The sequence below is a fragment of the Lipotes vexillifer genome, unplaced genomic scaffold (genome assembly GCF_000442215.2).
Source record: "Lipotes vexillifer unplaced genomic scaffold, Lipotes_vexillifer_v1.1 scaffold439, whole genome shotgun sequence".
Classification (NCBI taxonomy): domain Eukaryota; kingdom Metazoa; phylum Chordata; class Mammalia; order Artiodactyla; family Lipotidae; genus Lipotes; species Lipotes vexillifer.
In genome coordinates, this window is record NW_006798732.1 from 547,982 (window position 1) to 564,367 (window position 16,386).

General features: G+C 49.0%; 1 protein-coding gene across 1 annotated transcript; it reads left to right on the plus strand.

Annotated features, from left to right (window-relative positions):
- The first annotated feature begins 374 nt into the window (after positions 1-374).
- On the plus strand, positions 375-16,043 carry ZNF438 (zinc finger protein 438). Its single transcript, XM_007470915.1, has 4 exons — positions 375-381; positions 3,315-3,398; positions 12,311-14,120; positions 15,428-16,043. The coding sequence occupies exons 1-4, from the start codon at positions 375-377 to the stop codon at positions 16,041-16,043; spliced, it is 2,517 nt and encodes an 838-aa protein (XP_007470977.1).
- Positions 16,044-16,386: the final 343 nt, after the last annotated feature.

Here is a 16,386-nt window from a genome sequence, read left to right on the forward strand (position 1 = left end):
CTCTACTCAATAACCTATAACAACCTATAACGGAAAAGAATCTAAAAGAGAATAGATATACATGTATACATATAACTGAATCACTTTGCTGTACACCTGAAACTAACACAACATTGTAAATAAGCTGTATTTCAATAAAAAATTTTAAAAAAGAAGAGGAAGGCCACCACGGAAGAAGCCTGGCTTTTAAGCACTAGGGCACTGTGAAGGGACTCCCTCTGTGTTAATTTCCTTAAAATCTTAAATTTCCCGTGAGTCTCCAGTAGCCATGCTGTAGACTCCTGTTAGGAAAAGGAAGCGCGCGCTCTCTCCTGAGGGTTACACTCTGATTGGAAAAGGTTAGTCAAAAGGATCTTTATTTTCCCAGCGTCGAGATGGATGGTGTGGCACTCACAGCCGCTGGAGGAGACAGACAATATAAACAGAGTCATCGCCAAACCCCTTCCTTAAGTTCAGTGTGTTGGAACGGAAGGAGAGCAGCTTTGGGGCCAGTGGGTTCACACCCATCTCTCACCTACCAGCTTGCGACCTCGCCAGGAAGCTTCAGTTCCTGCATCCGTGGCCCAGAGATGTTACTATCGAGAGCAGGTGGAGGATGAAGTGAGATCATAGCTTAAGCACCGAATCTGACTCTTGACGGAGGGACATTTTAGTCCTTCACAAGGAGGTTTAAGGGTTTAGGGTGAGGAAAGATAGAGTTAATAAGTAGAAACGGGGAGCATATACTCCACCTAGGGTAAATTTTCTCACAAAGAAAAGAAAGGAGATAGGTCAGTAGCTTGAAGAGGAGAGAAAGCCCAAGGATTACTTATGGTTGTTGGTTTTGTTCGTATAGTTTCTTGTCCAGCAGAAACACAGGAGAAAGCAAGACAGTACAGCTGAGAGCTATCAGGCCACTCATTTAGTGAATAACGTATTGTGTGATGGCCACGTACCAGACAGGGACTAGGGACCGAGGTCCTGGCAGTGAACAAAGCCAGCCCTTGCTTTCTTGGAGCTTACATTCTAGTGGGAGGAGACAGGTGATATAATCTCATTATAAACATAAGTGCTGTGAAGGACAATTAAAGAAAACAGTTGAGCACCTGGGGCGGAGCACGGCCTTCAGGTGGGATGGTCGGGAAGGCCTCCTGAACTCCGGAGCTCGCTGATGGTATAGGAGCCCGGAGGCAGCGGAGGGGCCTGGAGACAAGTGTGGGTGCAGCACAGCGTTGGGAACACCCCATTTCCCGATTCTGAGATACACATCTTCTCACCTTTCATGTTTCAGGACGCGGGGCATATGGTGTATATTTAGAGCAATAGGGCCTCGGCCTCCTGACCCGCACCCCAGGAAAAAGTAACCATATTTGTGTTGTATAATTAAAGAGGAGAGTTTAGAAGTAGGAAGCAGGGACAGCGACCTCTCTCTTCCGCACAAGGTGTCAGTCACTTGAAGCTGCTATAACAAAGTACCATGGACCGAGTGGCTTCCAAACAACAGAAATTTATTTCTCAAGTTTAGAGGCAGAAAGTCCAAGATCAGGTGCCAGCATGGTCAGGTTCCGGTGAGAGCCCTCTTCTGGGTGGCAGGCTGCCATCTTCTCGGTGTACGCTCCTATAGCAGAGAGAGAGGAAGAGAAGTCTCTGGGGTCCCTCTTATAAGGGCACCAATCCCACTCATGAGGGCTCCACCCTCGTGACCTGATTAGCTCCTAATACCATTACACTGGAGGTTAGCATTTCAATACGTGAATTTGGGGGTGGGGAGGGAAGGCACAAATACTCAGTTCATTGCAAGGTCAATGCCAAAAATCACTGACAAGAGAGAGAGCCATGGGGGAAGGGTAGGGTGCGGCAGAGGGGTGGGGCCTCAGACCAGCAGTGGGAGAAACCTGGGCTGGTCCCAGTGAGGGACTGAAGGGAGTCTGCTAGGACAAGAAACTGACTATGGAATCAGTCTGCAGTCTCAGACTGGAAACCTGACATTTATGACGTTGTCCAGTGTTCACAGTGGTTGGATTTCTCCAGCGCCAGGCAGCAGGCAGTGGGAGTGGAAAGCACAGGGGAAGTAGGGGAACCAGGCGGGGTAAGCACTGTGGAAAGACGCACAGCATGCTGGGAGTATCCAGGCATGATCAGGCAGGAAGCCAACTCCAGGACCAGGAGTATTTACCTAAGTACACATACCTATGTACGTGCAGAGCCTCGGGGAAAAGAGAACGCAGGTGGACTGTGTCATCACTCCATCCCCTTGCAGAAAATGGGGAGTTAACTCTGACATCTTCGTAACCTGTGGACGAGAGCGAATGTTTCCTTCAGCCGGGTCTGGGGCTGTCATCCGGAGGACCATAAAGATACTGACGGAGGAGAAGCCGGGCAGGATTCAAAAGGAAAGGGGTCCAGGTTGGCCCCACGGCTCCCACACTCCGGGGCCTTGGTGGTTTTGTACCTCAGAATCTGTACATTATATGGGGGTCAGCTCACGGAGGTCCAGACTGGTCAGCCCCATGGGAGCAACTACCACAAGCCCGGGACCTTGGTGCCAGCAGTGCCTGGTGCTTCCTTTCCTTTCTCTTCATTTTCTTCCAAGTGTCAGTATCATAGGTGGTCTCTCTGTGTTAAGGTAAGATGTACCTTGATTGAAGAAATGAGGAACAGTAAAGGTTTAGCAAGCAGGAGTTTTAGGGAATAATTATCCACATAACAAAGAAGTAACGTGGTGCTGTACATCTGTACTTACAAATCATGAACTGTTTGACATAAAAGCTGAGGTATAGAAAGACTTGCAGGAAAAAAAAAAAATGTCCTAAATCAGTGTGAGTTGAAGATAACTCAGAAGTGAAGATAAAATATCTGTACAACTCTACCATAAAGCAGTGGAACCATTCTTTCATTTTTTACAATGCAGTTTGCACATTCTTTAAAAATGTCTATTCTATATATATACAGCAAATCTACTTTTGAAATTATGGTATAAAAATAAGAATATCTTTGTGATTCCAGTCCCTTGCTTTTAACTATCCTGCTGTTGAAACATTGTGATCTTTACCACTTTAGTTTCATAATCATGGTATTTTGACCAAAAGCAAGAACTTTCTGCACTGTCCTAGTTTAGTTGTTCCAACTGACTGCGTGTTCTGATGTTGAAACCTTGTCTTTCTGTTCATCCCACTAAGGAAAAGGTTTTCTTCACCAACTATCATCCCAGATATGTAACTGTTCCAACTGATATTGAAATATAAGGTGTAAATAGAAGGGGTCCATTTTTAACTCGGTGGTGGAAGATTTCTTGCCCTGAGACATTTATGTAGCTCACTAAAGCCCTTTTGTAGGAGGTGTTTCCCTGCTCACCAGTCCTGTTGAGAAACGGCTGACTCAGAAGAAGTCGGAATCTCCTGGAAAGACAGCATGCACAGGTATTTGTTATATGGGAGTTAGAGTGTCAAACGAAGTGATTTGCTGCTTTCACCTTGATGCGGTTCAGTTAGCAAGCCCTTCTCAGTTTCAGCTGTGTGACTCAACTGAACATTCACAATCCTAGCAATATTAACAGCAAAAAGAATAACGGGAGGATGGGCTTAACAAAGCATCCCTCTGTCTTGCTTTGCATTCCTCATAGATCATTAGCTCTTAGTTAAATTCTGGCGCTACTCAGTCATTCTTAGATTTGGGTAAAGATACCAAGTTGACTGCTTGTATAATAGTGAATAAAATCTTGCTCACATTGCAGGGGTTTTTTTTTTTGTTTTTTTTTTTTTACCAAAACGATAAATAACTTCATCTTTCTCAATGCATTAAAAATAAGGATATATCATAGTTTTCAACTGTTTTTCATCAGAAGCACTTGAAATTAAAAATAGTTCCTCCCAGAAATGAGGACTGATACAGGGGGCTTAATTAAAATGAAGGAGAAATTCACTGAAATTGAGCATTATTAAAATGTATTTTAAATGTAGTGCTTTTTAAATTTTCATTTGGGACATTAATTATAAGACCCAAAAAGAATAATTAGCTACTTGAATTTAACAAAAACCACACTGTGTAATTTTTTTTTTCTTTTATTGCCGTTAATGTTTTAGGTAACTGGCTTTTAAATTTGTTCATAAAGAATGCTTGTTTTCCTGTGCTTTATGACATATTCATATATCTAATTGGTTCAATTTTATGGGCTACAGACCCTCTTTGGATGCTAAACTTTTCTTTCTATAAACAAGCTATCTTAAAGTTACTTCTTAATGATTCCCGCCCCCCCACCGCAGCATACTGAAATCTACAAGTGCTGTCAAAGTTCTGGTTGCCCTGACCCACCCTCTGAGTGTCCCCATATTTTCTCTTACGAATTGAGAAACCCCGTGGCCATTGCTCTCACTGTCCTCCTGAGATGTGGCCAGAGTCGCTAGTCCCACTCTAGATCCCGTCCCTCCCAGGACCCCTGAGACCTGGGCTTACCCCCATCCCCTGAAGGGCCACTAGGGGAGTTTTGTCCCCTGCTAAGCTGGAGAACAACAGCAGTTAGCATCAATACTCAATATAAACAAAAGCAGAGGAGGGTGTCCCCAGAAAACAGCTCTTTACAATGCACATATGTTCACTCCTATTCACTAGAACTGTTCATCTGATTAGCACTTTGTCAACTGGATGCAAAAATTGGGGGTCGGGGCAGGGAAAAGAGAGCCTGATAGGCTGGATCAGATGTAATAAGTGAGCTGTCAGAGAGAGGCCAGAGAGAAGTGCTTTACAGGTTTATGGGGAGCATCATTCACAAGTAATAGTTATTTCTTCCCGGTCTCCTTGATTTACCTCTCAAAAAAGAAATACCCGTTTAAGGGTTCAGTGCTGCTGCCGTATGATTCACGGTCAAGATTTGTGCGTTTTTTCCTCCCACCAAAAATAAATGTCAGGAGCTTCATACTTCTTGGCAAGAGAAGGTAGGAAACTGCTGAGAATCTAACGCGTGGTGAGCGCTACCCTGGCACGTTTAATGCGTACTTTCTTCATTGAATCCTGACAGCGACCAGATACTATGATGCCCATTTCATAAATGGGAACATTCAGGCTGAGTGACTCTCCCAAACCACGAGACAGAGACAGGAGTTGAACCCACATCTGTCCGAACCCCCAAACCCATGATCTTACCACTAGAGACTGTGATGGTGACTGTCACCATGCGTAATAGCTTCCAGGCAGCAGGTAGACCTGGGAAGAGCCTTTGGAGTCACGTGGGCCAAGGCTTGAGTTCCAGCCTGTTACCCGCTGGCTGCAAAATCTTCATCTGTAAAATGCACATAACAGTAATTCCTAACTCAGCGCGTTGTGGGGATTAAAGGACATAATGCATGCGAAGTATTTTGCACAGTACCTGACACATAAATTGGGAATATGCTTGCTTCCTTTGTACAGTGTCAGATTTCCTGAACTTGGGCTCCTAGCAGAATGACTCTAGGTGGGCTGAGTGCTGTAGATGTGTGGACTAGAGTGATGCTTGGCATCCCGAGTCCTTGGAAACAAAGCACCCGTGTGCCTGTGTTGCCAGCACGCTTTATGGTGCCATCTCTCCCGCCAGCCCTCAGTACAGCCCTGTAGATGGCGCCGCAGAGCCGGGACATGCAGGGGAACAGGTGGGCGATGGCTCCACGTGTTTGTAGGTTTTTCAACAAAATTAAGTTGAGCTCCCTTGTGTTCTGAGACGTTTCTTTCATCTCAGATTTCTCCGGGGTTTTACCATGCTTGTTTTAACCAGAGACCACCCTGGGAAACAGTTTGAACCCCAACTGGAACTTATTATTGGAAAGCCAAGTGGGAGGGAGAACAGGGATGCCAACCAATAAAACTGAAGATAGGGTTTTTCAGTTTAATAAAATTAAAACCTAAACAAGTCCTAAAAGTTTTGGCTCTTTTGTGGCCAAGACTTGGCAACACTTTCCCTCTGAGCCTGGAGCCAGGGGCTGCGTCAAGAGCGGGGGGCCCCCTCTCTCCACCTGCTCTCCGCTCCGGCTTAGCCGCGGGCCCTCGGGTTCCCACAGGTGGAATGAGGGGAAGCCGTGCCTGAACCAGCCAAGGGTCGGGTGGGAAGAACTTGGTTCAGAAGCGACACTGCGGGCCTTGGTTTGTGCCGGTGGAAACCCGGAAGTGCGCTGCTTGCAGCTCTTGGACAGTCGCCTGCCCCGTGTTCCTGTCTCTTAACACTGTGTGCGGGGCCACGTTGTGGCACAGTCTGACGGGGCTGGCTCAGATGCGGGCACGTGGTGCCACTGGGCCCTCAGCTTCCATCCGCTGCCTGGCAGGGCAGCCGACACGCACCAGCCCCTGGCTCTGGAGGAGATGGAGGGGGACGCACACGGTGCTTTCTCCGGACAGATACCTGGCCGCCTTTCTGGATTTGTCAGAACCCTGTGGATAGGAAGTGGGAAACTCAACTTTGAATATCTGCTTTTACCTTCAGGTGACTATTACCTTTTCGTCAGTTCTCTAATAAGTGGGCTGTTGGAAAGAATCATTTGATGGTAATTGAAGTTTGGAGATACGACAAGCCATTGCCATTTCAAATTTTCTATTTTCTTCTCCTTAAAATCCAGAGATAAAAATTATATTTTGGAGCTAATTAGGGCAATTTTGTAAAGAATTTTCCCCCTTTTGAGGGGAGGATGAAGGAGAGGAAGGAAGGTCACTGCTTCACATTGGAATGGGACGGACCTGGGTTGTGTGGATTTTGGCATGTAATTAACTTCCTCAAGCCTCTTTTTGCCTCATCTGTAAAAGGGGACAATAATGTTTATTTGCAGAGTTTGCATAAGGATTCAATTAAGAGACCAGCACAGATTCTAGACCATAATAAGGACTCATTACCTCCTCGTTTTCCTTTAATCCACAGATCAAATTCTCACCAACTGTAAATGTCACTCTTCAAAATAGTTGTTCAATATGCTTAACATATTAAAAACAGTCCACATTTAAAATCCTAATACTAAGTATTTGCATTGTAGAACTGTGCAAAAATTAATTTTACTGAGTGAGGCTTTTATGTTTTCAGTTTAGAAAAGTCCATGTTTAGTGCCTGAGACCCTCCTGTGGGTCTCTCTGTGTTTTGGGTAATTCCGCAGGATTTCCAGAAATGATGAATGTGAGTGGAAATTTCGACTTACCATTTACTGCACAGTTCTGTGAAATCTGTAAGTTAGTAGGTGACAGGTGACGGGGTTTAGATCACACCATCCGGGAGAGGCCTTGTAAATGTGTCGTGGAATAAACCACTGTTGCAGCTACATGGCCAAGAAAGACTTGCCACAATCAGACATCTCAAGTGTTTTAAAAAACTTAATGGCATTTGCAGTTTCTCTAAACACTCCTATTGATCAAACCTCTTTAAAAAGAAAAAAAAAAGAAAAACCCTGTAGTTATTATAGCGTAACTGACCTTTATTGCAGACTGCCCTGTTTTATTTGAAAGAGCCAATGTTGGGAGGAACAGTTCTCAGGACTGCGGTTGTCCTTCGGGGATAATGAGCTCTGATGCTTCTCAGGGCTGAACCTTGGGGGGTAGTGATAAACTGCCTGTCAGACGATTCGATTACTTCCCTTATCATTAGCAATTCTTATCATTCAGTAGGCAAGGAAAGTAAAAACCTGAGATGCTCTCAAGGTGTCATCTGGACACAGTCATTTACGTACCGACACACACTAACCCATCACAGATATCCCCACGGATACCCCTTTGCAAAATGGATCCAAAAGGGAAACTTTCATTTTCCTTTTATTCATTCGAAAAATATTTGTAAGTACCTCCTGTGTGCCAGGCCCAGAGAGTATTCAGTGGGAAATACACATTCATCTCACCCCGACCTCTACTCCCCCCGGTGGCTCCACCCCGAAGGCCACACTAAGACCAGTTTCTTTGGTTTCCTTTGAGAGATATTCTGTGTGTATACAGGAATAGATTTGTGTGCGTTTTTTTTTAAATCCAAGTGATAGCATACGATAAACCTCACATCTTGGAGAGTATCCATATCAGTCTAACTCATTCTTCTTTTCCACTGTGGCATAGTATTCTGTTGTATGGTTGGATGAGTATTGTATTAGTACCCTGTTGCAGGACGTCTTAGTAATTCCTAGGGGTTCTTTTTTCCTTCTATTTTTGTGGCCTCGCCGTCTTTCTCCTGCCTTGCTTTTCTTCTAATGCATCGTTTCATTCCCTATCACTGCATCTTTAATGATTCTGGGAGGTGGGACTCAGCACCACCTTTGTGAAGACCCCACCCTTGTATGTAATCCCCAACAGATCCGGGCAGGCATGAGCAAGTTAGTTTACTGTGCAAGGCCTTGTCTTTTCACCCCACAGATTTCTCGTGATTAGCTTGTGGTTAGTGATCATGAAGCCAGTTGATACACTTTTCTACGCCAGCACCCACTTGTTTGAATTGCAGGGAACTTGAGGATGACTCTGTGCGGCGGGCCCCGTACCTCACCCGGGGCCCTGTGGTCTCAGGCCACCAGGCTGCTCACCGACCAGTGTTCTCTGTTGCCGGGACAGCTGGTTACCCTAAAGAGTTCCCTGTGCTCCTGGACCACGGTCAGCCTCCTTTTCTTTTGACTGCCATTGCTCTTTGTGTGTGATTTTATTTCCACTGTAATGGAGGGACTCTTGAAGATCAGTTGAAGCACATCCACTTTTTTTTTTTTTTTTTTTTTTTTTGTGTTACGCAGGGCTCTCACTGCTGTGGCCTCTTCCATTGCAGAGCACAGGCTCCGGATGTGCAGGCTCAGCAGCCATGGCTCACGGGCCCAGCCGCTCCACGGCATGTGGGATCTTCCCGGACCGGGGCACGAACCCGTGTCCCCTGCATCGGCAGGCGGACTCCCAACCACTGCGCCACCAGGGAAGCCTGAAGCACATCCACTTTACATGTATCATAATTAGCTCCCTCCCTCCCCTTTGGAATGGCTCAATAAAGATAGTTGGTTTCATTGCTGGAAACCTTAACTGTCAGAACGTTGCTTTCTTACACTTGGTCATAAAACCTAGGAAGCCCCTTCCCAGTGGAAGTCTTCGGGGACCTTGACGTGACCTTGACCACCAGTTGTTGCTTCAGCTGCATCTTCTCTTCTTTGTTTTTTCTGCTCCTCGTTGTGCTGACATCACCATTCTCTGCCTCTGAGGGTCAGTTTTCTGTTTCTAGCTGTTCCTCCTCTCTTCACTCTAATCCCCGTCTTTATCCCTCCTCGCATGTCTGTTTTCTTTAAAGCTATGTCTACTCCAGAGCTTGCTTGTTTCTGCCACTATTTGTGGGGTTCGCATCCCAACAGCATCACTTACTGTCTCTCTTGTTAGTTCCTCAGGTGGTTCGTCAGTTGGCCTCACCTCTCCCCTTTATCTCAAAAGGTTTTGTTGTTGTTGTTGTTTGGTTTGGTTTTTCGTTTGTTTGTTTGTTTTTAAATCATGGTGCAAACCCTTTTCCTTATGCTGGCAGTGGGCAAATTTTCAAAGTAATTTGGCATTTTTCAAGTTTGTTTTTAAGTTATGTTCTTTTGTTTTTTTCTTTCAGCCACTGGTCACTTTATCACAAATACCACTTACAAATTCAACAAACAATTATCAGATTTCTGAGCCCATGCCTAACCCTGTTCCAGGCCCTGAAGAGGCAGATAAACTCCTCTCCCTCGAGAAATTCACTCCAGGGGTGGGGGTGGGGGGGGCTGTGGACCATGATGAAGTCCGTGAGCACGTGTGCGGGAGAAAATTAAAACAGGAAGGCGGGGCAGGGAGCTCAGAATGGGGTACAGGTTAGTGAGGCACTCGGGGAAGAGTTCGTCACGAAGAGGCCGTTTGAACAAAACTTGAAGGGAATGCTGCAGCAGGTACTGGCGGCCACCTAGGGGAGCAGTCAGGGCGGTGAGAACGCAGGCGAGGACCAGCCACGGGGGGTGGGGGGCGGTTGGCATGCCTGGAGGCGGTGCGGGTCAGAGGGCTCCCAGGAGCCGAGGGCGCACTAGGCCCTGGAGGCCCCTGCGAGGACTCGGGCTCTGGCTCAGGGACGAAGAGCCAACTGCACAGACTCAAGCAAGACAAGTGACGTGTCTTGTGCTGTGATGCGTTACTGTCACATACTATTTCAAGAGGACTTGCGGCTAATTAAGGCCAGCATAGCCTTTCTTCCAGCTCTTCTCGCTATAAATATTGTGTGCTCCATCACTCAGGAGTATGGCCGAGACAGAAATCACCCAATGTTTCTTCTTTTTTCCCTCTCTCACCCCCTATAGGTTGTGTAGATGCAAAGACCATTGTGATTGTTAGTGGAATCATTTAATAAGCCTTGTCCCTAGGCAGCCAAAAGCTTTCAATAATTTTAAGCTCTCTGCAAACTTTTACCAGTTCTGATTTAGTGTATTTATCAATACGTGCAACTTACGTCAGTACTTCTTCCAGAAAGACGAGATGAGGGTTAACATGAAGGACGTTTAAATTTAAAGGCTGTGAAAATAGAAGTAAAAAATGAATGAAATTATGCAGGAAGATGAAGCAAATGTAGCATATCAACTTGGGTGACCCTTGTGAGGTGATCACCAGTCAGTTTACCCGTGACCTTCATGGTAGCAAAGCCAAAAAGGAAAAACAACAGATTACATAATTATCCTTGTCTGATTTCCCCAGACGGTAACACGACTCTTTTTCCTCTTCCTCTAATGTAAGCTACCAAAATAAGTTGGTCAGTCAGTATATATTTCAACCTTATTCCTACTGTGCTACTTATTTGTTTACTTGCAGGGTGTCATTTTTGCTGAAAAAATCAATTTTCTGCTAAAATTGCCAGTTCACTAACTGTAGACATGAAAATCAAGGTGGTTGTTTTTTTTTTTTTAATGTTTGTCTGCTTTACCAGATTGCCAGCTACCTAAGGCAGAAATTGTATCCATTCATCTTTATATCCTTGGTGGCCCCTAAAGAAATAGTTCTTTAGGCCTCTTTCTATGACTCCAAAATCTAACAGGCTCTGAAAACAGAAAATGTTATCAAACGTTGGGTACCAAAACTCATTCAGAGGCAAAGCCTGAACTGAAATAAGACACTTTAAAAATCTTCATTTTTCCCCCCTTGTGAATACTCATGTTTTACTACAGAAGTGGTACTAGGTTTAACTAGGGGTATTCTGCAGACTCTGATGGGTGTTATGTAACATTTGGTGTGAGCATCTTACTACTTTTCTAAAATTTGAAAGTGTAAATTCCAAAATACATCTGGCCGCAGTGGTTTCAGAAGAGGAATCACAGGCCTGCCATATCCAATGTCTAGAACAGTGTAGGTACCTGGTAAACACGAGTTGAAGTGAAGCTTGAGTAATATGAGGTACTTAGAAATGGGAAGCTCTTCTGCAGCCAGGCCTTAGGAGCTTGAGGCCTCAGGGGATCAAATCACTGAATCCAGCCCTTAGAAGCATGAAATGTTTCCTTAATTGTTCCTCAGAGCAGTAATCGCTGCTCTTCCGTCAGCCTAATAAATCTCAGGAATATGAAGTGTTAGTCTGTCAGTTAAAATTGTTCCTCTTGGTGTCCTGGAAGGGGCTTTTTGTGTGATTCATGTATTTTTTATGTTGTCTCTGTATCTTATCACTGTGTATCTTTTTGTTTTTCTTCCAAGATGTTTGTAAGGTGTCACGTCAGCTTTCTTAATCCTGGTGATTTAATTGCAAAAGCACATAAACAGTTTGGAAGGTATGAGAAGAAATCCACAAGTCACATGGGAAAACAGCCACCAAGCCAGCATTCAGGCTGGAATTCATCCACTGCGCAGAACGAATTGCGCTGCCAGTGGGTCAAACTGTGTATCCTGAAATTGAGTGAAAAAGAAGTTTGATACAAGAAACATTTGTTTCGTACCAAAGATACAGTGGGAAATGGCAAGGCAGATCCAATACGGGCTTCACGCTCACAGCGCTAAATAGGGAAAGCAAGACATTTACATGAAAGCAATAGAGTACACGGCAGAACATGCCAGAGGGCGGGCAGCCCGGGGGGCTTGGGGGAGGGGTGGGGTCGCCCTGGCGGAATTAGGCCAGTGGAGAGGACGGACTTGTGGAATACAAGGAGGGGGAAGCCCCAGCTCTCAGGAAGCTCTGTGTTTAGTCGTAGAGATGCATAAACAGAAAAATTACCGTGGAAAGTGGTGAATCATCAGTCCCTGGGAAGGTGGGCAGGAGCTGACCTTCCGGCTGGGTCTTGAGGAGCACGGGGTTTGCCCCCAAAGGCAGGGCTGGGTCTAGGGATGCTTCCAGGCAGAGGGAATGGTAAGATGCTTATGTGACACCAGCGTGACTTTTTATACTGCATTGTCCTTGCAGGTGAATCAAACAGCCCTCCTGGAACGATTCAGGGTGGGAAGGGTCTGCAGGGTAAGAGTCAGTTTAGAACCATCGCTCCAAAACTTGCACCCCGAGTCCTGGCGCCCAGAGTGGTCCCGGGCCCGGCGCCCTCCCTCTCTGACCACGCGCATCCAGGCCCCTCCCTCGGCTCGAAGGCCCTGGGGATGCCCCCCCAGAATTACGCGCTGATGCAAGTGGCCGGCCAGGAAGGGACCTTCTCTCTCGTCGCTCTGCCACACGTCGCCTCGGCTCAGCCACTCCAGAAACCCAGACTGCCTCTGCCCAAGAACCTGAAGCTGCCCATCCCCCGGTACCAACGCCCAGGACATAGCAAAGGAGCCAGAAAGAAACCGGGGTTCAGCTCCTCCGACAGGGGCTGTAGCCAAGCTCCCGCCCAAACCCAAGCGGCCCCTCCCCTGCCTGAGCATCCCGAGGCCCCGCACAAGCCCAGCCCACCTAAGACGGCGCTGGCACCCGGCCAGGCCCCAGCCTCGCTGGCCAGTGCGGGTGGCCATGGAGACCCTGGGCCCCCAGGGACCAGCGACCACGGAGGTCGGGACCCTCCCACCGCCCCAGCGCTGTCCACACTGGAGGAGCCCTCTGCCGAGCAGGGCCTCCCGAAGAGTTCAGGGAGAGCAGGCGTTGCAGGCAAGAAGCCCTCCAGGAAGCCTGCTGTCGCCAGGGGAGAACTTAGAGAACAGGTCGACCCTGCCAGGTCCGCGACCCATTTGTCACCTGGCGTTATTGGAAACGCAGTTCAGGTGGTCCCTTCCATCCCCAGAGGTAAACTGCCCATCCTGCCCTACTCAAGAACGAGGGCGTCGCAAGTTTACAAAGGCGGAGCAGCTGTGAACGTTGGGGATGTTTCTCTCCCTGGGCTCAGGGCAGCCGGTGATAAGACCTCGTCCATCCCGGAGGGCTTCTTCTGTTCGGCCCCCCAGGTGGCCGACAGGGGACCTGCCCCACAGGCGTCGAGGCAGAGCCCCTGCGACAGGGCCTACTGTCCGGCCACCAAAGCCGACCTCAACCACAGAACAAAACCGAACGGCGGGGCAGCCAAGAGAAGAGGAAGAAAACGGAAGGTCCCGGATGAACTTCTGACATTTCAGGGTAAAAGGAGGAAATGTGTCATTAATAAGTGTAAAGATGGCAAAGAAAGAGCCAAAGCCGATCCCCAGGAATCCAGGGACCAAAAACCTGGGGCTGTGAAAAAATACCGTAGCATCATGCCCAAACCTGTCCTGGTCCTGCCGGCCCTGGCTCCCCTGGCCTCGCCTGCGGCCACATTACAGCCCCCGGCGCCCGGCAGCCGGGGGCACGCGTCGTTCAATCACTCCCTCGCCACCCCCAAGCATCCGGGCTGCAGGCAGGACGACGGCCCCTGCCCGAAGCCCGGCTCGGCCTTTAGAAATGGGTTCTCCGGCCTCAAGAAGCCTTGGCACGGATGCCACGTGTGCGAGCACGCCTTGCAGCCCAAGCAGCACCTCCGCGAGCGCGCCAACCCGCACAGCGACAGCCGGCCCTACAGCTGCCGGCTCTGCCGCAAAGCCTACGTGCGGCCGGGCAGCCTGAGCGCACACGTGCGGCTGCATCACGGCGACTCCCGGCCCAGGAGGCTCGTGTGCTGCGAATTCTGCGCGAAGGTGTTCGGCCACGTCAGAGTCTACTTCGGCCACCTGAAAGAGGTGCACGGGGTGGCCATCAGCACCGAGCCCTCCCCCTGCGAGCCGGGAGACCTGCTGAGGACCAGGGAGCAGACTGCCCGAGGGATGGAGGGACCGGTGGACAGGTGAGTGCGGGGATGCTTCGGATTTGAGGTCAGGGCCAGATTCCACATGCAGCAAGGTCGGTTTGGAAGACCCTCCCTCAGGTTAAGATTTCATAAGGGAGCTGCCACCTCTTCCCCCTGTTCTGTGAAGAGTGGCCGCATTCCTCTCTGGTCTCTGATCATTAGTGATTTTTGATGACTCCGCCTTCCACGAGCCAGGACACAGAGGTCCCTTTGAGGGACGCTGGGGACAATTGGGCAAGAGATTAATTTTGCATCTGAAATATGAAAGAGTAACTTAGTGTCTGTAGTTCTGGTGCTTCTGAGAAGTAATCTCCAAACTCTTGGCCACAGAATGTATACCCAAAGAGCACCATTCAGCCCAGAATGCGGCGTGGCAGGTGGCGGGGACTCAGCGCGGCTCTGCTGCACGGACCAGCCCTCGGCTGCAGGCCTGACGCGCAGCGCTTGCCCTGTTTCCCCGTCAGGCCGGGTTTACTGTCTCCTGTGTCCTTGTCTGTGCAGCGCTGCTTCCCAGCACCGTAAACGAACCAGCTGAGTAAAATCTGAAAGCCTGCCAGGCGGCTCTGAGAGTTGTGAGTAAACCAGGGAAACGCCCTGGTCTGTCCGCCTTGCTCTAGGTGATGGGGCGGAGGTTGCGCTAAAGGGAATGCTCGTCAGCGCGGGAAACTTAAACATTTTCCAGCACTTTAGATCCTCGGCCCCTGACCGTTCCCAGTTGTCCTAATGGTTCTAAATCCTTTCTGTTCAATTTCAGCTTGGTCTGTCATATTCATTAAAAATAAGTTAACGCCTGTCCTGTTTCTTCCCGGCCTTTCTGGGGTTTCTCTGTGTCTCTGTAGGCATTTCTGTCCCTTTTCCTAAGGTACATAGCAGCCTCCCCAAAGAAACCTCAGTTCTTAATTGTTGAACGGAGTCCATGCTGAGTTTTAGCTAAGATGTCCAGACTGCACTGGGTGCTCAGGGAGAGGGAGGGCCGTGGGGGGCGGGGGGACAGTCGCCTCAGCTGGACCCAGCGAGTTTCTGCCTCTCTCCTGGTGCTCACGTCTGTTGCCATGGTAACCAAAGAACAGGTGGCTCCCGGGGGAGCCTCCTTCCGAAGTGGACCCGGCGGGCGTGGGAAGTGGGAGGCCCCAGGCAGCACTGACCTTGGCCTTCACGGCGGCCTCTGCCTCCCTCTCTGCTTGCCCCTCCTTCGGCCCCTCCTCGGTGCGTGTGTCTGAGATCCCCGAAGGCCAGGAGCTGTAAGGAGAAATTCCGCGTGTGCTCTTCCGTGAGATCTGATACAGACTTTCCCCCCTTTCCAGGGAGACCAAGTCCAGCCTGGAAGAAGAGCTCCTTCTAAACCAGGCTGATGAGGTCAAATTCCAGATCAGATGTGGCTGCTGTCAGATCACTGCCCAGTCTTTTGCTGAAATCAAGTTCCACCTGCTTTACGTTCATGGAGAGGAAATCCAGGGCCAGTTGCAAGAGGAGCTCTCACCCTCCCCAGGAAGCAGGGGGGCTCAGGGAGAACTGGCTCAACAGGCTCCTTCCTGGAAACATCCTGAGAGAAGAAAGCCGCTTAAGCACCGGCCCTTGGACGGGGAACTCTGTGCAGTCCCCAGACTGAAAAAGCAACTCTACCTCCGTCATCAGAGTGACGTGGAGATACTTGCGAAACGTGAAGCAGCCCAGCCAGGACCCAGTGAGCCCGGAGGACACCCCCAGGGCCCCGAGGGTCCCGGCCCCGACGCTGCCCTCTCCCCACCCCGGCCTGGCTTTCGCTGCGTCCTTTGTGCACAGACGCTGGGAAGGAAGGAAGAGCTGCTCCTGCATTGGGAAGAGCGCCACAAGTGCGAGGACCCTCTGAAACTCTGGACGGTTCTCAGCACACTCTCCAGCCAGGGAGTCATCGAACCTTCCAGCGAGACCGGAAAATGAGACAGGGAGCCGGGGGTTAAGGGGAGGTTTTCTCTCCGCTTCCTCTGTTCCATGGTGGTGCTTAATACCAAAAAGCAAGCAGGTTAGGATCAGCGTTAATGAGCACAGTGAGTTTTGTACACAGTTTTATTTTATTATGAAATATATATGTACGGGGCTTCCCTGGTGGCTCAGTGGTTGAGAGTCCACCTGCCGATGCAGGGGACACGGGTTCATACCCTGGTCCAGGAAGATCCCACATGCCGCGGAGCGGCTGGGCCCGTGAGCCATGGCCACTGAGCCTGCACATCTGGAGCCTGTGCTCCGCAACGGGAGAGGCCACAACAGTGAGAGGCCCGCGTAC

Excerpts from the sequence above, each read along its gene's own strand:
- ZNF438 (XM_007470915.1), top strand. Across the intron at positions 3,399-12,310 it reads TGGAAAGACAGCATGCACAG|GTGAATCAAACAGCCCTCCT; the intron begins GTATTTGTTATA and ends TTGTCCTTGCAG. Across the intron at positions 14,121-15,427 it reads ATGGAGGGACCGGTGGACAG|GGAGACCAAGTCCAGCCTGG; the intron begins GTGAGTGCGGGG and ends CCCCCTTTCCAG.